Source organism: Pimephales promelas, chromosome 3, assembly GCF_988280905.1.
Source record: "Pimephales promelas chromosome 3, fPimPro1.hap1.1, whole genome shotgun sequence".
NCBI classification, from domain to species: domain Eukaryota; kingdom Metazoa; phylum Chordata; class Actinopteri; order Cypriniformes; family Leuciscidae; genus Pimephales; species Pimephales promelas.
This window is the reverse complement of record NC_142771.1, coordinates 34,629,207-34,652,054: the sequence shown is the minus strand read 5'-3', so window position 1 is coordinate 34,652,054 and position 22,848 is coordinate 34,629,207. Positions and strand designations below refer to the sequence as shown.

At 37.7% G+C, this 22,848-nt stretch overlaps 1 protein-coding gene across 4 annotated transcripts in view; it reads left to right on the top strand.

Moving 5' to 3' along the window:
- The window catches only part of col5a3a (collagen, type V, alpha 3a), a 117,070-nt gene that overhangs the window by 29,361 nt on the left and 64,861 nt on the right, over positions 1-22,848 (top strand). For 3 of the 4 annotated variants that reach the window (XM_089128779.1, XM_039686039.2, XM_089128777.1), the window contains exons 1-3: positions 4,168-4,461; positions 21,005-21,172; positions 21,290-21,503. In XM_089128779.1, coding sequence (XP_088984905.1) covers positions 4,383-4,461; positions 21,005-21,172; positions 21,290-21,503 — 461 coding nt within the window. In that variant the 5' untranslated portion in view covers positions 4,168-4,382. Of the gene's footprint in view, positions 1-4,167; positions 4,462-21,004; positions 21,173-21,289; positions 21,504-22,848 lie in introns of those variants that run through there. The other variant, XM_089128778.1, reaches the window with a different exon arrangement.

Genomic DNA, 22,848 nt, shown 5'->3' with positions numbered 1-22,848 from the left:
ATCTATATCTGAATATCTATAGTGGCTCTTATGTCTTTGTTCCCTTTGTGCACTTCCCAAAATCATCCCATGTTTATCTTCACACCCACAGGGCTGATTATTAATGAATCTTTTGTGTGGCATGCAGACTTTTCATTTTTAAAATCAGAGCCAATCAGAAGCCATGCATTGTGATGTATGTCAGTGTTATTGGGTAAGTTACAAAATATTAATTACTATGTACTAATTAGATATTTAACTATGTAATTACTTATTACTCTCTAAAAGTATTGGATTACTTATTACTAGGGCTGTCAAACGATTAATCGCGATTAATCACATCCAAAATAAAAGTTTGTGTTTACCTAATATATGTGGGTGCACTGTGTATATTTATTTTGTATATATATATATGTTTTTCTTATTTTCTTATATATGTTTTTCTTATTAATTAGTAGCTACTAATTAGATATTTAACTATGTAATTACTTATTACTCTCCAAAAGTATTGGATTACTTATTACTAGGGCTGTCGAACGATTAATCGCGATTAATCACATCCAAAATAAAAGTTTGTGTTTACCTAATATATGTGGGTGCACTGTGTATATTTATTTTGTATATATATATATATATATATATATATATATATATATATATATATATATGTTTTTCTTATTTTCTTATATATGTTTTTCTTATTAATTAGTAGCTACTAATTAGATATTTAACTATGTAATTACTTATTACTCTCCAAAAGTATTGGATTACTTATTACTAGGGCTGTCAAACGATTAATCGCGATTAATCACATCCAAAATAAAAGTTTGTGTTTACCTAATATATGTGGGTGCACTGTGTATATTTATTTTGTATATATATATGTTTTTCTTATATATGTTTTTCTTATTAATTAGTAGCTACTAATTAGATATTTAACTATGTAATTACTTATTACTCTCCAAAAGTATTGGATTACTTATTACTAGGGCTGTCAAACGATTAATCACGATTAATCACATCCAAAATAAAAGTTTGTGTTTCCATAATATATGTGGGTGCACTGTGTATATTTATTTTGTATATATATATATATATATATATACATATATATATATATATATAAATACACACACATGCATATATATTTAAGAAAAAAAATATGATTTATATATAAAATATTGATATTTATAGAGAATATAAATTATATATAAATCTATATACAGTATACATGAAAATATTTCCTATATATACAGTACAAGCATGTGTGTGTGTTTATATATATATAAAATAATTATACACAGTGCACCCACATATATTTATGGAAATAAATATTTTTATTTTATCAGAGAGAGACATGAAAAGTGATCTGATTTCCTGTGGAAAGACAAATATGTACAAGGCCATGCTGTGATGGAGGACACAACTGAGAGAGGATAAAGAAAAGAGAGCTTGTTATGTTTCATAGTGTGTCCCACTTGATTTCTGGGTTTTTCTCCCAAGGAGGAAAGCTGTCAGACGAAGAGCATCACTTTTCTTACTCTCTTGTACTCTTGAGTGCTGGCTCATCCACAAAGGTTTGTCATATAGCCTGGGTTATGGTGATGTCAGCTCCATTAATTAGAGGAATCTATCTCGTAAAGGCTTGTCAGTCTGCGAGTCCAAACCAAATCCGCAGCAGAATATTTGGCCGAAGTGCCTCAGCGACCCTGCAAATATAAGGCAATATAAAAGTATTGTGTCAAAGAAGGAATTCACATTAATTATTTTTTTTCACACTACTGTGTGGAATTGTGATATGTTGAGGAGAGTTGAGTAATGGATATGTAGCCTAATCAAACACTATATAATCTAATGATATGCCAGGATAATCTTGTGAGGCATCATGGAGTCATGATCTTGTTGCAGTAGATGGGGGGTGCATTGTTGGTCTGAGGTGTTCAAGGTGTTCAAGTTCCTGTATTACTAAATGAAGTTCAAGGCTTGGACACAACTATGTGTAAAATCTAATTAGTAAGTCTTACTAAAAAAAAAGCATGCAAACCGATCCCTTAAAGGGATAGTTCACCCAAAAATAAAAATTATTATGATATACTCACCTTCCAGCCATCCAAGGTGTATATCTTCTTTCAGACGAACACGCTCACCCTGTCTCTTCCAAGCTTTTTAATGAATGAGGGGTGAGATTTTGAAGCCCCCAAAAATACATCCATCCATCATAAAAAAGATTCCATACTGCTGCAGGGTTGTAAAAGGCCTTCTGAAGTGAATCAATGCGAAGGATTTTTGTAAGAAAAATGAATATTTAAAACTTTATTAGCTATGATAACTTCCGACAGGCGGCCGTACGCAGCGATTTGCGGTGGAAGAGTGACCTCTGACCCGACGCGTGATGCAATGACAAACAGAGGATAGAGCAAAACAAAACACGGGTCACAAGTTAGAAGCCTAAAACAAGAACTGTCGGAGGAGTTCGATATAAGAGAATAGGAGCTTGAGTTCGCTGCGCAGCACTATTTGTTTAAACAGAGAGAGGCGTCTAAGCTTACGATACTCGTACATCCTACGTCATGCATCGCGAATTGGTACGATTTTTGCTAAATCATACATATTTTACGAGTTGGCCAATTTGTATGAATTCGTACGAATGACCTACCCCTGACCCCACCCCTAAACCTACATCACATGGGTTTAGACAAATCGTACGAATTCGTACAAGTGAGATCGTATGAATTAGCACGAATTAGCCACTTTTTAATCACTCGTACGAATACATACGAATTGGTCGTGAGATAGCGTTGGGGTTACTCTTGTAAAATTGAAAAAAAAAATTGAATTGTTGCGTTTCGCAAAAAGTGTTATTTTGAACAACTTTTGGATTTTACAGTGTGGCATTTCTCCTGCGAGTTTCATCTAACAGAAATGTGTCAAACTTGCCGACGTACAATTTATTTTGTTGCTTTTTTTTTTCTGTTGTGCACTGTAAACCCTAACGGTCAAAATAATTAATTGGTTTGAGTAGGACAAACTTAAATTCAACGAATTAGTTCAGTCAAATTCATTTTTATGAGCATTTAGCACTTTCTTTTCCTTTCAAGTTCACAGAACTGATATATTTTAAGTAAACTGAACTGTTTCATTGTTTTGAGTTTTCTGAAATTATTTATTTTAATTTAGACGAACTTAAGTTTAACTGATCTATTTCCCAGCATGCTTTGCCGATGGCACTCGGAAGAGAGTGTAATTGCTAAAATTAAGTGCAATATAATGTTGTTGTTTTTTGTGTAAGATTAATGTTAAGTGTGAGATTTAGTAGTGATTAATGTTTTGTTATGCTAATTTAGAAGAATTTCTGTTAATGTTGGCTTTAGGATAGTTACCATCATGATGACAAGTGGTGCATTCAAGTTGATTTGAGAGCAAATTATATTATTATGCTCATACAGCAAGTGCTTGTGCTTTTAAGTGCTTATAACAAACTGTTTCTAATATGTTAGCATTTACGTCAGCAGATTAGCTATTAAAGCTAACTAAGTTTATACTATTAAAAGTGTTTTGAGTTCTGCCAACTTATTTGGGTTTACAGTGTACTTCATTTAAGTTATAGCAACTAATTAGTACTATTAGCTTTATTTACCCAAGTTATCTTAACAATAAGTTATTGAGTTACTTGGAAACAAATCAAATATTTTTTTATACTTAAATTGTTTGAGTTAATAAACGTTTTTAACGATTTAAGGCAAACGGTTTCCTCAAACGGTTTGCGTTGAACTAACTCATCAGGTTTTACAGTGTGTATTAATCTTATTTGTTCTTTTGAATATCTGAGTAAAATAGGTCTTTATTCACTGCTGGGGAAAGCAACATTAAACAACACAAACATTAAAACTGGCTAAAATTAGCCTTTTAAAGATAGTTTGATCAGCAGAAAAGGGTCCAAAACCTCTCTAAAACCAGTAAAACTAGACTAGGACCTGTAAATCAGTTAAATATATATTTTTCTGTTACTTTAAAACTTCACTGTATTAGGCCTACATTAGGTTGTATATGGTATAAACACATCACATCCAATTTCTGACACGTGTCCGATGGGGGCCCCGTTAAACATCGGGGTCTGGAGATAAACGCATCATTGGAGGGAGAGGAGGGGACGTGGGAGAGTTTGGAAAGGAGTGAGAGGACAGAGGAGGCAGAAACTGAATGAGAGGGACAGAGCTTAGCGGTCTTGGAGGAGAGGAGGATACTCAGAGAAAAAAAAAAGCCTCTCCATCTTGTTGCAACTACAGACCGGAGCACTTGTCACTCTCTTTCTCTCTTCGCTTATGGCTTGTGGGCTTTCTCAGTCGTAATCTCCTCCTGGTGTTGATAAAGCGCGTGAGTGGAGGAGGTAACGGCTCCTGAACATGAGGCGGCTGAAGGACACTGCGGTCTGCGCGATTGTACCGCTTCTTCTCTCTCTGTGTACCACAACGACGCAAACAGGTAAACCAGCCCACGTAAAAACTTAAAACAATAGTTTTTAGCCTTTTCATAATACTTTTAAACCTTGGGACATGGCATACTTGGCTATCTCCTGTGCACTTGACTTGTTACAGATGCGGAGTCAATATGTTTTAGAAAAGTTGTGCAGAATGTAGTTATCGTGTGAATTTGCCCGCATCGCTTAGATTTTCTTTTCCTTAATCATTTCATAACGAGCTTGTGGGGGAAGCTTGAGATAAATGTTGAATATTCATTGTTCCGCCGGTTTGAACTTGTTCATCGAGTTTCAGGATGACTGACAGCCGCTAAAGTTTCCCAAAAGAAGCTGATCTCCAACATACTCCATTTACTCATAGTATAGACTGCCTATTGTTTTTTGCGTGATGTATTCTGTGCTTTGCAGCTGTCTTAAGAATTAAAACACAGAATAGGCTACAGTAAAAAAAAAAAAAAAAAAAAAAAATTAGCCCACGCTTTCCAATAGTATTTTAATTATTTTTCTTAAAATGAAAAGTTTTTTTTTTTTTTTTACAAATTAAAAACCAAAAACAGACCCCCTCATGAGTCATGACCCTACTCAACTCCACCCTAATTTTTCTCCCCCTAACAATTTAGCATTAGTTACTAGTCTCACATCAACACTGTCTGCACAATCTTAGTGCCGCAGAAGTACACTGGGAAGTTGTCCTTGTCTGATCAGATTTGACATTTTTTTTATTTTTAACTCATTTTAGTTAGCTATATATCAAATTAAACTCACAAACTTGCTGATTCAGATGATACTAGTTTTGTCCTATACATCCTTGTGGACAAAGACGCAATTCAACTGTCACCTTAGGAAGGTAGTCACGTGTATATGACCCATCTTATAGCTTTAAACTGATGATGTAACAATTCACAACACTGTCGACTGTCCTGTTTTTTTCTATTAAACCAATTAATTACCTTTTCATCCCTTTTAGTAGCCTGTGCTCTATTAGGGTAATATCATTAATCAGGTGTAGTCACATAGTTGGAATAGTGAAGGATGGAAATTCTCCAGCGGACTGTCATGTCATGTTTGAGTTTACTTGTGACCCATGTCGGTTTGCTGTGAAACAGTTTAACGTTGGCTTGAGACACAGGTGAATGAGTGCTTACTGACCTACTCCAGTAGATTAAAATTCCTTTTGGGCGGTTGGCCAACTGTGCTATTGTACAAATGTAGTATATGTGAACACCATAACCCCAAACCAGGCTGCATAAGATGTGGGCAATTTCAATTGAAGAATGGTTTTGTATTATCTAGTAACTTATACAAGTAAATGAATCTACTAATTTTGCAGAAAAAAAAAATCTAATTGCAATGTCATGGTGGTCTAAAATATTACACAATACATGCTGCTGTTATGTTTAGCGTAGAAAGGTCAGTGGCATGTTTATAGTGATTACATATACAGTATAAAGCATATAATCACTGCTTTTTCTAAACGTACTGAGGCTCATATGTCCCTTTAAGTGAGGGGTGGTGCAACCTGTATTGACATAAACAGAAAGCATGCAAATAAAGAAAATAAAACTTAAACAAAGAAACATAATGCAAAAAAAAATCTAAAATTTGTATTAAATTTACTGATTTGATCATGTGACTGTTTTACAGACAGTCTAATGTTCTTGCTTTCTTTGAATCTCAAGATGTTCTTGATCACCTCAAATCATGCTGGAGAACAAGATCATCAGGTTTTAAACAAGCATGCAGCTTGAGTGTAGCTGGAGGATATAGATGAATGGGCAGATGTTTTAATTGCAATCAATATCCCTTAAAGGTAGGGTAGCCAATTTTCGGAGAGGCTAGCAATAGTGAGCTAGCTTTGAAAGCATAAGTTCCCACCCTCCCTACAGAGCTTCTCCAAATCCACACTAGTTATGGTGTGAACGCAGCATAAGCGGGTTGTTTTGGTTCAATAGGAACTGTAATATATATATATATATATATATATATATACACTCACTTAAAGGATTAGGAACACCATTCTAATACTGTGTTTGACCCCCTTTTGCCTTCAGAACTGCCTTAATTCTATTGATTCAACAAGGTGCTGAAAGCATTCTTTAGAAATCTTGGCCCATATTGATAGGATAGCATCTTGCAGTTGATGGAGATTTGTGGGATGCACATCCAGGGCACGAAGCTCCCGTTCCACCACATCCCAAAGATGCTCTATTGGGTTGAGATCTGGTGACTGTGGGGGCCATTTTAGTACAGTCAACTCACTGTCATGTTCAAGAAACCAATTTGAAATGATTCGAGCTTTGTGACATGGTGCATTATCCTGCTGGAAGTAGCCATCAGAGGATGGGGACATGGTGTCCATAAAGGGATGGACATGGTCAAAAACAATGCTCAGGTAGGCCGTGGCATTTAAACGACGCCCAATAGGCACTAAGGGACCTAAAGTGTGCCAAGAAAACATCTCCCACACCATTACACCACCACCACCAGCTGCACAGTGGTAACAAGGCATGATGGATACATGTTCTTATTCTGTTTACGCCAAATTCTGACTCTACCATCTGAACGTCTCAACAGAAATCGAGACTCATCAGACCAGGCAACATTTTTCCAGTCTTCAACTGTCCAATTTTGGTGAGCTCTTGCAAATTGCAGCCTCTTTTTCCTATTTGTAGTGGAGATGAGTGGTACCCGGTGGGGTCTTCTGCTGTTGTAGCCCATCCGCCTCAAGGTTGTGTGTGTTGTGGCTTCACAAATGCTTTGCTGCATACCTCGGTTGTAACGAGTGGTTATTTCAGTCAAAGTTGCTCTTCTATCAACTAAATGCCCTCCGAAACGTATTCGAAACAGATTTGAATCTGATCGCTCATACCACTTCAGGAGGTGGCCTAGGCCGCATTCCAGATGAAACTTTATGAAACTTTATCTCAGATAAGTCAGACTTGATCTCAGAATGAAAGGCAGTTTCAGAGATGTAAGGAGACGCGAGATACACAGCCGTAGTGGTCTCACTCCTGTCTGGTGCAACAGTGGATCCTGAAATGACGAAGCAGGATATGGTTAGTTGAGTCAGCTGTTAGGTATTTGCCTGATCACCCTGAGGAGGTCTGGTGTGAGTTTCATGTGTTTAACCATAGGACTTTGGAGCCACAGTGTGTTGTCATGTCTGACATGGAGAACAAAGAGCAAGTTTGTGATTCTTCTGTCTCTCTTCCTCCCCATATTTATATCCCATCTATCTGTCCCATCTTCTTCAAAGGCCTTGAGTTCTAAGAGGACTATTTCCGATGTTGCATCGTCTCTTTATGGTTATCATGTGTTACCATATGCCTGCTCGTGCCTCCCGCTCTGCCGCCCCCGTTCCTCACCTTTCACACGGCCTGTTTGGGAACTCATACATGTTCCTTTTGATCCCACTGAACAAACAAATACATGAAACAGTATGGATGAATATGTTTAAAGACAAGAGGCCAATGAGTATGGGAGTTTCCATTCAAAAGAGCCCTTTCTTTCTCTAAACAGACATGCCTTCCTGCTGCTGATGAACTTGGGCCAATGGTGCTGCTGTGCAAAATGTGTCATCCATCCAATAACAATACAAACATCTGGCTAACATAAGCAGAGCTCCTTATTTCTATATGGCCATATACTGTATTTTTCATCAAAGGCCTTATGATCCTTACTGAGGAGGGATGTCCTTATGTACATCATGATACTCATGTAAACATCTCCTCTCCTGCTGTTTTCCACCAAAGTTCCCAATTCAGTTCACTTTGTGGCCATATTCATAATTACCCTAGGCAGCTATTCATGCATATTCTTGATGTGGAAAGATAAAATTAAACAAATCTGACAACAATTGTACAGTAAAATCACTCATGAGATCACAGCAATAGCAAACAACAACCATCCAATCAATTCCCTATAAACAAAATCGAGTCCCATCTAAGATTATTTTTCTTGTTCAAAAAGCCGTTTCACTCATCACAATATTCATCACAATAAAGGAAAATAGTTTCATGCAGCCTTTAATCGTAACGGGACTACAGTCATATTTAACTTTGTGATTTCTCCCATTCATATATGTTTGAGTGGCCTGTCTCTGCTACATTGTCTCAGTTTCACGATAGTGTTTGATCCGATTCTGAAATTGTGAAATTTTCACATTTCAATTACATAGACAAATATTGTAATCAAAGTGATTGCCATTTGCTCAATCAATCTTGAAGTCACACCATTGGTTGAGTCAAGCCCAAAATATGGGGTGGTGATGGTGCAGTGGATAAGACACATGCCTTTGGTGTGAGAGACCTGGGTTCGAATCCACTGTGCGACACCAATGTGTCCCTGAGCAAGACACTTAACCCCTTATTACTCCAGAGGCGTGCGACCTCTGACATATATAGCAATTGTAAGTTGCTTTGGATAAAAGCGTCAGCTAAATGTAAATGTAAAATATACTTTACGCGCACAGTTGTCCGTATAGCGCTTCAAAGCATACTCCATTTATAGTATATTTGAGACAGTCAATGGCTAGTTATCCAAATATAAATTCCCCCATGAAATACCCCATGTTTTTTTTTTTTTTTTGATGATTCGGATGATTTTGATATCTAAATTAACAGAGGGGATAGGTGGATGCTGTTTTGCACAAAATTGAACCAATTAAATTAAAGGATGATCATGAGTAATATGTAGAGCCAGACCGATATATCGGCCGGCCGATATTATCGGCCGATATTAGGCATTTTCCATTATATCGGTATCGGCAGTTATAATGGCCGATAAATGAATATTTCAAAAATAAAATAAAAACGGATGAAACATGCTTCAATCATCTCTCCTTGGCCTGTTCTATTGAAAATGTATGTTTTACAATTTGCAGTATGATGTTATCTATTGCTAAATTATGGCTCATCATAGACTAGCTAGCCACAAACCTAGCTAATGCCACTATCATCAGTGGAAGACCGCTGACGTTAACATTAATGAGCTTGGAAACCACAATGAACTTTTTCTGCCTAAATAAAGTAATGATTACTGTATTTATAACTAGCATATCTCTAGTTACAGTCCCTGCATTGTAAAATGTATGTTAGACTTGCGAGGAGTGAACATTTAGACATAGAGAAAAAGTATCAAACGTATCTTGTGCAGAAAAGTTAGCTTTTCTTTTACAATGTGTGTGAAATCCAACAATATTTAATAAAAAATAAATAAATATCGGAATATCGAATTTTAAAACCCAAAAATATCTGTATCGGTACCGGCCTTCAAAATCCTTTTTCGGTCGGGCTCTAGTAATATGTACTATTATTTTGACTGTGCTATGAATCTATACTAGACCTTACTCGCAAACTGGGGAGCAGTAGCCTGCCTTCATCTCGTCGGTATCAAGAGAAGATAAGCTTGATTGGTGTGGACCCACATCAAATAATAGCATTAAGTAAAGATCCATCCTTACTGCCAGCTGTAACTTATTCGGATATTTATAACTATCTCGTTCACACAGTATCCATACAAACTACAGTTTGCCTCAACAAGGCAACATAATGAACGACAATCGTCTCATTCGTGGAGGTGGAAAAACAAGTTCTTTGTGACATGCAAGATTTGTTGCGTAGTAGAGCGCCGTTTTTGCATATAGCGTTCTATATGACGTTAAAGGATGAGAATGCGTTGGGATGTCTGATATTTACACAATGCACACATACACTGCATATCTAATCTGCCGCCTTTTCAGACAGTTACGTATCTAAATGTTTCCCGGCTTGAGCGTTAAAAGCAGACGATTGGCTGTCCAGCGGGAGGGGCGGGGCATTTGCATACAACCGCCATCTTTGGTGTTACGGGGTTTTCCCTATACCTTTGTAGGATTGAGGAAGTTGCATGTCTCTATATAAATAGTCTCTGATAATACCGACGCTACCTCGCTTGTCAATTGACAGACTGACAGTTCCCGATGTCAACAATATGGCCGCCGCAAACATTGATGACACAGATCGAATAACATCTATACTGTATATAAACTGTCATATTCTTCATTTCTGGAAATTCCGAACTTGAGGCCCCTCTTCTCGGATAGCATGCATATTTTATACTAAATCTGATTATATGTAGTGCATTTTTAGTAGTGCATTGCATAGCATTTTTCTGTTAGTCAGAGTGATATGACCAAGTTGAACCAGTTACTAAATATGCGTGGGGAAATCTTTCCACTTCCGATCTTGTGGAAACTGGATTTTGTCCACAAAAATCTGCTAAACAACGGTAATGTGACCACTCCTTTACTTACAACCAGTGTTGTAGTCAAGACCACCTCACTCGAGTCCGAGTCGACACCAAGACCAGAGAGAGTCGAGTCCGAGTCAAGACCGAGTCCATAGAGAGTCGAGTCCGAGACCAGAGACGGTCGAGTCCGAGTCGAGACCGAGACCAGTGAGGGTTGATTACCTAATTTACTTTTATTTACTTAGAGAAATCTTTTTTTTTTTTTTTTTTACTGAATTTACTTAGAGTTTAAAAAATGTGATCAGTTTAGGGTAAAAAGGCCACATAGTAGGTGGTGTTAAAAGTAATTTTATTACAATTTGTCATGCGCAGTTGCGCACTAGAAAATAACCAATCACTGGGCGTGTCAATCAATTTAAAGAAATATTTTATTAACATACATTAATAATCATGAAAAATATTTTTAATTGAACTCGAGTGGACTCGGGAATAATTCCGAGTCCTAAAAAAAAATGTTCGAGTACGAGTCAATTCCGAGTCCAAATGGTCACGAGTTCATGACAAGACCAAGACCATTAAAATATGGTCTCGAGACCGAGTCCGAGACGAGTCCAAATCTCGAGTACTACAACACTGCTTACAACTCTTCATTATCCACAGTAACTGCCTAATGGAAAGCTTTGTCTGATGTGCGCCTGCGTATCTTAGACTTTGTGTGTTTTAATGTGTAAACTGGGGTGGCAGTGTTCAGTCAGGGATATACTGTAGAGATGCAGGTGTTTCCTTTGTGGTCCCACATACAGTGGGCCCGACTGGAAGTCTCGCAGTGAGCAAATATCACAGAACCAACTTTACAGTCAAAGGAATGTGAGACTGGTGTGTAATGATGCTCAGCTCCCTGGCACAATAGTGTCATCCACTCAGCATTTCCCAGACTCTAAGTGCGTTGGATACGGTATCCCACAGTGCTCCACAGCGCCGTCTCTAAGCCCACATGCTGTTCTCCCACTGCCATCAAAAATTCAACACATAGAGAAATAGAAGATTCGGCAAGGGTTCTTTTATTTTCAGCTGGGGATCTGGTTGCATGTTGCGCAAAATTAAATGGTATTAAACAATCTTGTTCCGTCCAAACCCACCGTGTGGGTTTAGTGGAGCGTGACTCTAAAAGGGGAAGAGTTCGCTGCTGTGGTGGGGGAGATTCCAGGTTTTTCAACAGCATCCAGCCACCAGTCTGAACAACTTCCAAACATTAGCGATAACATGAAACAGACCCGGACTCAAATCTCAATCACGTTTATGCTTCAAGCACACAAACGTTTTTGTTGAGCAGTTTGTCCATCTGTTTCTTTTAGCGTTAGTCCATTGGAGAGATATCAGTTGATTATTTCCACGCATTGAACCACCATCCTACGCTTTCTTGGAGAAGTTTGAACAAACAAAACAGTATGTTGAAAGATAAACGATGTGAAATAGGACCCAACACCACACAAAAGGAAATTTGAGATTTTTTTGCCTTTGTCTAATGTGGAAAGAGTGTTAAAGTGTGTGACCGTGGCTGGGACAGCGTTTCTTGAGTGCCTTTGGGGCGTGTCTGAGCTGTTTTGTTCCATCTCTCCTCGCTTCAATGCTCCTCGTCTATAGGGTTTGGCTCCAGCCTCCAGGCCTCTTGAGGTCAGGGGTCAGGACCAGTAATTCAATTATATCCAACCTCAGAAGGGTGATGAATGTTGTTTGTCACAGATGTAGACTCGTACACAAATCCATCCGGCTCCGCTTGTATGTAAAATTACAATAGTGTTTCATATCAAGTTAAACTTTGTGGACTTCTGGAGTCATTATCACAGTGTGATAAATATTCCTGTGGTCTTGAATCAATGTGGGAGGATAAACACTGACTGACGAAGGCATAATTTGTTGGTAACCACCACTTTATGTACGTAACCACCACTTTATGCCAGGGTCAATACTGTCCCAACCACTTTATGGTTCATCTCAATTGATTCAAATATCGTTTGTGGATGTACCTAATACAAAAGAAGCATCACTAGTTGACTGTCAGAGTATTCGTTTTGTTTGTTTGTTAAATAAGAAGTGTTCTGGCGTTGGAATGTGTTGTTTTTGAAATCTAGCTGAGTATGGCAACTGTGCTCTCTTAGGCCCTGTTTACACAAGAACGCTCACGGGTGAAAACATAAAAATATTTTATCGGATCTGCATTGCATGTACATGGCGACAGGGTTTTGGGGGCTTAAAAACGTGAAACCACCCTCCAGAGTGGAAATCTCCTCAAAACGCTCTACCGCCGCCGGTAAAAACGCAAAAGTCTGCTTGACAGTGAAGGTTGTACGCAGGCACGTGGACTTGGTGTTGTTGTGTGGCAGTGCTCCACATTGCCACCTAGCCGCCTGGAGTGCATACTACATTGAATTTCACACACTTTCTCTTTGCGATTTCACTTTTTTCATTTTAAATAATGTGTAATGTTGCTGTTGGTGCATGAATAGTATCCGCAAAGTTGCAGCGCTGAAAGTTCGAAGTAAGCAGAGATATCGTCTTTTTAAAATCAGGAAGTTTAATACCTACAAAAACGACTCGATTGGGACTACAGCTGGGTTTAATACGTCACTAACCCATACATTTACATCAACCCTCCCTCCGGAATATGCAAAAAAGAGCAAGGCCATATTTCTGCGGCTCGTCGAGTGTGTTATGTTCATCCAGCTGTCAGGTCTTCTGTGTTCCGGCTTCCCACGGACATTGTAGTTCGTCAACAATGGATACAATTTATGTTTGATTATGTTCCTGAAAATTACAATAGTAATTTAGCTCTCTGTGCTGCGCATTTTATGAAAGACGGCTTCCAGAATATCCACGAATTCAATGCCGGATTCAACAAGCAGACTGATCTCATGAAGTAGCGTGTGTATGACACGCCAATTCGTATTTCCATTTTTGGCATGCTATCAAGACGCATAATCGCTTTTCAGCGTGTTTATGAACGCCGTTGACTTAACGTTATTACTGTATATATTAATATATGACTTACCTCAACCCCGTCCCTAAACCTACCCGTCACTGGGGTTAATGGCATTTATGTCTGTTCCCTTACCATCCTAGGAAAGAAAAAGATCGCTCCCCAGATGTAGATCTACATTTTGCTTCGTTTCGCGCGGACATTTGACGGCGTGTACAGACACGTGGAATCACTCGGACGTTAATGGCGTAGACATACACGCATACACGCGGATAGGTGCGGATAGCTCAAAATGTGTAGAGATAACACGCCACTTGACTCAAAATTGGCGTGTATGTTTACGCAAAAGTCATGATGTCATGTTGCAACAAGAAACTGTTACTAAAACATGAAGCAGTTCCAACTTTAAAACCAGAGGCAGCAGTTGTTGGGCCTGTAAGTAAGAATAATTTAAAATGTATTTCAGACGTAATGTTTTAGTTTTATAAAATGCCAGCGCTGGCTTTATAGCCACTTAGTTATGCTATTTTGTGTCTACGACAATCGCGTACAAACATTTTTGTCCTGAATTTGTATATGTACTAATTTTGTAAATGTGTTTTTCATGTATGATCATTTGTGTCACTTTATGACGTACTTTTTCGATTTGATCAAGAACGTAAAACCATGCCAACGCTATTTGTGTATATAGCCAGTTAGTTCGATGCTATTTAGTGTAAGACAAACGCGTATAAAGTTATTGGCCATGTAATTGCAGCAAATAAGTAAAGTAAAAATTATAGGCTTTGTAATCTCAGCAAACTTCAGTTGCAGTTATCAGTGTATGGTTTTAACACAGTTGTCATGTAGGCTACACCTAAATAAAACGATACACTGAGTAAACTAAGTTTTGTGAATATATAAACAGTTGTTCATTATATCAATAAAACAATAACTTTAAAAAAACATTTATTCAGTTATATTAAATGTTTAATCAAGAGAAAACCGTATCTCAAAACAAGCTAACTAGCAGCAGTAGCATTTTCAAGTAACAACGTATCGTTATTATAAATTCTTATAATAATAGTAGAATAGAATAGAATAATGATAATTTTTTTTAAAATTACTATTCAGTTTTGTATGAGCCGTGTTTCGGGAGGTTCTGCTTGACTCTCTTCATCGCTGCTTTCTGGATCTGATTCTGGCTCAAACTGATACTGCAGTGTCGACACCATTATTCACATTGACCGGAGCACATGAAACATTTAAACATGAAACATGTTTCCGGACAATGTGCACTACACAGTTTAGCCAATCACAACACACCGGCCCAAACTAACCAATCTGAGCCCACTGCCTGTTTCTGAGGGGGTGATTTCAGGATGTGAACCTGGATGTCGTTCAAATGACAGAGGGGAAAGCGGCTTACAATATTTGAAAAATAAGACTTTTTTAAAAAGAAAAACCACAAATACATGTTAAATTCCACCCCATACAATCATGCAAAGAAAAAAAAACAGTACCCCCCCCCCCCCCTTTAAAACTTAAAAGTTATGCCTCTGCTGACTAAAAGGGAGTTCCCTTATAGTTCCATTATAGTCCATTTTATGGCTAATCATATAATCAGGACTCCCATCCCAAGTGAACTTCTTTTAGTAAATAAAGATGCAGGATAATACTGTATGAGAACTGTGGAGACAGAAGGAGAACAAGGCTGATGCTCTAAGCATGTTCATGGCGAGTGTAGCCAGTGTAAACCACCATGTGTTATGCACCCGGTTCAGTCACAGTTTACTGAGATATATTGGAACAGTAATCGTATACTGTTCTAAAAATAGTAGTTTCAATGTTTGAGTTGGTCTGTTTTGATGTTTTTCTGACCCCTTTTTGGAAACCCCCTGCAAGTGGGATGCAATATGACAACTATCCTATTCTTATAGTGTAAAGAATATACTTTTATAGAATATACTTAATGTAATATAAACAATATAATGTTTTCAGAAACATGGCAATGAAATATAGTTGAAAATTTAGATTAAATGCAACTGGCTGAACTTTTATTTTTGACCCACTTTAGTAGGACTTAAGTTCATATGAAATTGCACAATGATTTTTGAGATATGGTTAAAGTGCAAAGCTGAATGAAATGACAAGCATTCATGATAAACTAAAATATATTTGAATATAGTTTATTTTGAAACTTAAATGTGACGTTGCAATTTAGAACATTTAAAACTTAACTTTAAAATGAAAAGTCTGTCGTAATTTACTCACCCTTGTGTTGTTCCAAACCTGTATTAGTTCTTCTGTTGAACACATGGAAGAAGATATTTTAAAGAATGTCGGTAACCAGACAGTTCACGGACCCCGTTGACTTCCGTTGACTATGGACGTCAATGGAGCATTCTTTAAAATATCTTCTTTTGTACCACAGAAGATAGAAAGTCATAGAGGGTTGGATTGACATGAGAGTGAGTAAATGTTTAATGTTGGGTGAAGTATCCCTAGATACTCAGACAAATGTGTTTGTGGAGTGAGCAGGTTCAATTATCAAGCATTCAAAGTTCAACGTTTTGTGTTCAATTAGCATAAATCCTGAATTCGTTCAGTAGTTATTTGAGGTGATGCAGCCAGGAAAGCAGTTTCTACTGAATAAACTCAGCAGATGAAGCATTTTCATACGTGCCAGACGGCCACACCCAGGCAGGTGTCGGTGACAGCTACAGGTAGATCTGTGAGAGCAGCACTTGGCTGAAGCGTACAGGTGAATAAAACAGACAGGTAGCACCGCCTTGGGCTTCACAACCTCTGATGAATGTGATTTGGCTCAGGTTTGGCTCTTGGCGGACATTCAGAGCATCAGCATGTTACTTCTGGATCGGCTTCGGATATCCAACATGGCGTCCAGCCACCTGCCCCAGGCCCCTTCATGATGATAGGGGAGGAGGAACATTCCCTAGACCTCAGGAGATCTTAGTCTATTTTGTAGGAGATTTGTTAACCAGGGTTTATTTTTGGGCTACTGATGCCCTTGCTTGTAAAAACAATGACTTTGTATCCATTTAAGGTTATTTGTAGACATAATAGTCTGGTTTCACATGGAATATCTCAAACATTGCTATTCTTACTTCACTGAATATTTGATTTAGTTTGAGATGTTATTGGTTTAATGTCATAAATGTTGATGCACCATTAAGTTGTATTTCCTTAAAGGAGTAGTTCACTTTAAAAAAAAAAACATTTGCTGATAATTTACTCACCCCCATGTCATCCAAGATGTCCATGTCTTTCTTTCTTCAGTCAAAAAGAAATTAAGGTTGGATTTTTCTCCATATAATGAACTTCAATGGGAACCAAACGGTTCAAGGTCCAAATGAGAGTTTCAGTGCAAACTGCAAACTGTTCAAAGGACTTTAAACGATTCCAGACGATGAATAAGGGTCTTATCAAGCGAAACATTCGGTCATTTTAAAAATAAATACAAAAGTTTAAGTTTTATAAGCACACATGCTCGCCTTGCTTGACTCTCCTGTTCGAACTCGTTCATCAAAATGAACAATTTTCTTCGAGTCATTTGGTTCATTTAGCGAATGAAATGAACGAAATTACTCAAAATGAACGAGTTCGAACAGGAGAGTCATGAACGCGCATCACAGAACAGAGCAAGGCGACCATTTGAGCTTATAAAACTTAAACTTTGTTATTTATGTTTTATATGAGCGATCGTTTTGCTTGATAAGACCCTTATTCATCATCTGGAATCGTTTAAAGCCCTTTGAACAGTTAGTTTGCACTGAAACTGTCTTTTGGACCTTGAACCGTTTGGTTTCCCATGCAATATCTCAAACATTGCTATTCTTACTTCACTGAATATTTGATTTAGTTTGAGATGTTATTGGTTTAATGTCATAAATGTTGATGCACCATTCAGTTGTATTTCCTTAAGTAGTAACATGACGGTGTGTGTATGGGATGCTTTGTTTTGAGAGCATCCATGAGTTGGTGAGTATCTTGGGAATGTGTTGAATAATTCTCACTCAGAGGAGGCATTTCTCCTCCTGTTCCCAAAACAATGGTCCACTGTTATTACTGTCATGCAAATTTCCCTGAGGTCAGAGGGCAGATATTTAACAGTGCTGTGTTTTAAACATTCCCTCTAGATTTCCGTCTCAGCGTTAAGTGGGTATATTCCTGTATATATTCCATCATCTAACCCTAAACTTACCCATCACAGAAAACGTTCTGCATTTTTACATTTTCAAAAAAAAATCACATTGTTTGAATTATAAGCTGGTTTACTAATGGGCACCAACATTTTTCCCCAATGATTTAATATATTGCCATCTTTGTGGGGACATTTTGTCGTCATAATGTAGGGTTTACACAAATACACACATACTGCATTATTGTATTTTAAAAAAAATATATAAAAAAAATATAAAATATATATTTCATACTGATCAAGGCTGTGATTATTTAATAAAAAAATATGGTAAAAAAAAAACAGGATTTATACATTTGTGTATGTATTTCACAGGGCTTGTCAGGGCCATTTCCTTGATTTGTTTTGACATCACAATTGACTGGTTTTGGATTAAACTGCAGTCAGAATTGTGGTTTTGGGACAGATGTGACTGAGATGTCGAGTCAAGATGTCTGATGCTTGCTAGGCCGAGTCCTGTGATAATTGGGCCTATTTGACGCAGATTACATGGCTGCTCAGACATATAAACAACACCAGTGACTTACTGACCTGTTTCTGCATGCGCTTGTGTGTATGTGTCTACAAATGTAACATGTGTATTTAAAAGAGAGCATAATAGTTTATAGAAAGGACAAAAAAAAAAAACCATCAGCCCCCTCAATTGGTTGTGTTTTCCCAATCATCCATCACGCGGATAGATTAATTGAACTGTCAAATACATTTCACGTCAGACTGGTAACCTTAAAGGGATACTCAAAATAGGCAATAGGCTCATTTTACAACTCCCCCAGAGTTAAACAGTCGAGTTTTACCGTTTTCGAATCCATTCAGCCGATTTCCTGATATTTAGAAGAATATACTATGGAAGTCAATGGGAGAAACTGTCTGGTTACTGATATTCTTCTAAATATCAGAAAACTTTTCAAAAACGGTAAAACCCAACTGTTTAACTCTGGGGGAGTTGTAAAATGAGCCTATTTCCAAAAAAGTTGGGTGGCACTTTTATGGGTGTTTGAGAGACAATGGGCATTGAGCCGAAAACGGTTTATTTGCAAAGTCTTTGTAATGTAATAAATGGAAGATATATTGACTTAGCCCTGTTTGAAAATGAGTACCTGATGTTTTCCATTGTGTTTGTGTTTCAGCACTGCCTTTTTACAAGTCTGTTGCCATGCTTTGGGCCAAACCAGTATAAAGGCATCTGCTAAACAAATGAATAATGTCATAAAATGCAGTACTTTTTATCAGGCAGGCAGTTGGTTGGCATGGATAAACTCTTCCCACATGTTTAATTAACAGAGGATAGAAAGGAGGGGCATGGAAACAGGAGGGCAATTTAAATTTAGTGTTGCATCTGACACACATGCCAAGGTGTGTCGTGGTTAGGCAAACCTCAAGCCCTTAGGCAAAACATCAACAGCAGTTATTTATAAATGCCAAAATGCATGTCTTATAGCTTTCCTGTGAATGCGTTTCAATTGATCGTAAACATTGGACAGTGGAAGTCAGGGAGACCTTTTTTTTTTTAAAGAGGTGCTGGCAGGTGTCAGTTGTCAGGTGTGTGTTTAACTATCTCAGACTAGACTGTGTCATAACGCTATCCCATAATGACACCCCATCGATATCCAGCTGTGGCCCTTGATTTGAACGTGACTGCGTCTTGAAGCTTCCAAGTAGATCGGCGCACTTTGAGCTGGCTGCATATTAGCAAACTTACGCCAGCCAAACTCTCAGCTTGTTGTTCGTTCTTGCTGTGACCTATAGGGGATTTGGCTAAGTGAATAATACAGCTGCAGGGCCATCAGGCTCTATCCGTTGCTTCAAATTCCTTGCAGTGTTTCTTTACACACACACACACACACACACACACACACACACACGTATCATTGAAGCTTGTTAGCCTAGTCATAGAACCCCAGAACTAAATCAACACTGAACTGACTTTAGCCGAAATACAGCATTTTCCTTTTATCACTGTAAAGATGCTTTGAAACAATCTGTATTGAATAAAGCGCTATATAAATAGAGTTGACTTGTATTGCACTTTAAATCTTAAAAAGTGTATTTCAAAAAACTGTCCTTTGCATATAATATAATATTGAAATAAAATGCCAATTTAGAGTACACTTTTCTGACTACTGTGTTTCTTAACACCCTTAAAGTACAGGACACTTTTAAAAATACACTTTGTAATAATGTCAAATTAAAAGTTTTTGGACCAAATTTACAAACCAGCGCAAACACTCTTTTTGGCATTAAAAAACCACGGTCAGGATTTACGAAAGACACACAGTGAAAAATTAGCACTGAAAAGGCGTGGACATAGTTTTTTATAGTTATTTTTGTGGCTGACCTTATTAAATATGTGTTTGGGAGTTTCCCAGTTTCAGATGCTAAATTTATGGGAGGAGACTATTATTTAAATGAATCATGCTAGTGATTCTACTTGATTTGCTAAACATGCTAGATTTACTTGGGTTTGCGCTAGTCAATGTACCGTTATTTGCGCCATTAAGCTTTAATCCACTTCACTTGCTAAATTTTGTTGTTCATTATGGAAATGATCCCATTGATCCCTTTAATTTGTACGTCAGTAGATCACGTGCAGAACTCAACTCTCCTCTAATTTGCTCAGTTTAGTAAATCTGGCCCTGATATTTTAAAGGGGCTATATGTAGAATTGAGAAACCATTGTGATTAGCGACACCTGTGGTTATTAAGTGAACTGCAGCCGGCAACTTATTGCACGTGCTCGCCCTTGTGTGCACAGAACACATAACATGCAAGAAACTGAACGTGATTAAAGGCTCTGATAAACTCACGACGGAGTTTTTTTTTGTTCTTCACTTTGAAGTAAAAAGAAGTTGAAAATACCTTTGCAGAGATAAACTTTTAAAAATGCATGTTTGAACTGTGTTAACTGAAAGCAACTTGCACTGACATATCTTCAAATATGTCAGTGCCATTGTACACCAGTAATGTTTTTTTTTTTTTCCTACAGCATGTTTATAAAAGCTACTAAATGTCATAAATGAACTAAGGCCTAATCTAAGCCCTGTCTGTAAAACCAGGCCAAAGTATACTAAAGGATACTTCTTTTTCACAAGGGTGGTCTATGGTGGCCTAAAAATGTTTTAATTTTCTCTCATTTTTTATACAGCTAATCTGATCGATGTATTACGGGTACTGGAGCTGTCTGAAGACATGGAGGGAGTGTCAGTAGAGGCTGGTCTGTGCACTGAGAGAAAGGACACGTCAGAAACAGACATGGCTTACAGAATAGACAAAAAGATTCAACTCAGCGCCCCAACTAAACAGTTCTTTCCAGGTATGGACTTTTTGAAATGTACTTTCACAAATTCTCAAGCATTTGAGGCCATTGCTTTCTTTTCTGAAGTGTGAATTGTGTTATATGTGGACAATGCTTTGCTGTTTTATTTAATAGATTCTGCTTTCCCTGAGAACTTCTCTCTGATGACCACGGTGAAGGCTAAGAAGAACACTCAGTTCTTCCTGCTGTCTTTGTATGATGAGCAGGGAGTCCAACAGCTGGGGCTGGAGATGGGCCGATCGCCTGTATTCCTCTATGAAGACCACAAAGGCCAGCCGGCTCCAGATCTCTACCCCATTTTTAAGAAAATCAATCTGGCTGATGGGAAGTGAGTGCTTTCATGCAGTCTTATGGCACTTTTCCTTTACCAGTACCAGCTCGCCTCGCCTCGGCTCGCTTTTCGCTCTGTTTTCCGGTTGTCATAGCGACACCTTTCGTTCCTCGTTTCCCCATCAAGCTCTCGCTGGATCCTCTCTTCGGCAACCAAACAAAGGAGAGTCTGCACCTCCTCGTTTGACCACGGTGTATTCTTCCAAGTTGCCATAATAATAGTAGTTCGTTTAGTAACTATCTCTGGCCAAACTATTTAAACATGGTGGGTTATTCTGGCGTGTGCAATGATGACGCAGTGAATGGTGATGATTCTCTCTGACCAATCAGCAGTCGGCATTGTTCACGTCACATTTTAGTATCGCCTTAACTCGCCTCAGAACCTCGGCGGAGGTAATACAAAAAAAGTACCCGAAAGCAGGAACAGGTACAACTTTTACATAGTGGAAAACCAAACAAAGGCGAGCTGAATCGATGGTACTGTGCAGTGGAAAAGCGCCATTAATAGCCCCGGAGTGCCCTGAAGTTTTCTTTCTTTAAAAAATAATGAGCGATGACCCTTTTTTACTTCCATAATGTAATATACTCTATTTCTTAGTGAAACAGAATAAATGTTGGACTTGATTTTTCTATTTTTCTGAATGTTATTGTGCCAAAATAATGCCTGAATACCTAATACCAATAATAATATATGGGCTATTGGTAGAGTTATACTATAATTTATAGACCATTTCACAAGATGTAAACAATACTGGTCCAGAAGCACTTCCTGTTTCAGTCTTTTAACACTACATAAAAGCTGGGATAAAATACAACCAACAGAACATTTAAAACTGAATCAAAAAGTTGAACAAACATCGGTAACACTTTAAAATAATGGTCAGTAGTTAACAAGTAGCTATGCAGGAAGTAATAGGTAGTACTGCATTAACACCGAAGTTAATACTATTAACTAATATGGAAGCAATATTAACTAAGCATTAAGTAATAGGTAATTAGTACAAAGGTAGTTCCTTGGTAGGTATTTGATTGTTACTAAAGAAATATATCCTCATTGAGAACTACTTGTGAACTAAGAAATAATAACCAATTAATTACTAATCACAAAAGTAACATGTCTAAAAAGTGAACAATTGTGGGGGTTTTATACTCTTAACATGGTCATAACATTTCAGAAGCACATGCCTCAAATGGGTTCTTTGTGGAAACCAGTTTATGAAGTTTATATATCCTCCCAAATACATTAGCTAGGTTGAGATTGTGACCACTACTCTTGCCAGGATGGACGCATGTTCTCTGTTTATTTAAAACTTAAACATAAAATAATCCTAATAAAGACAGTT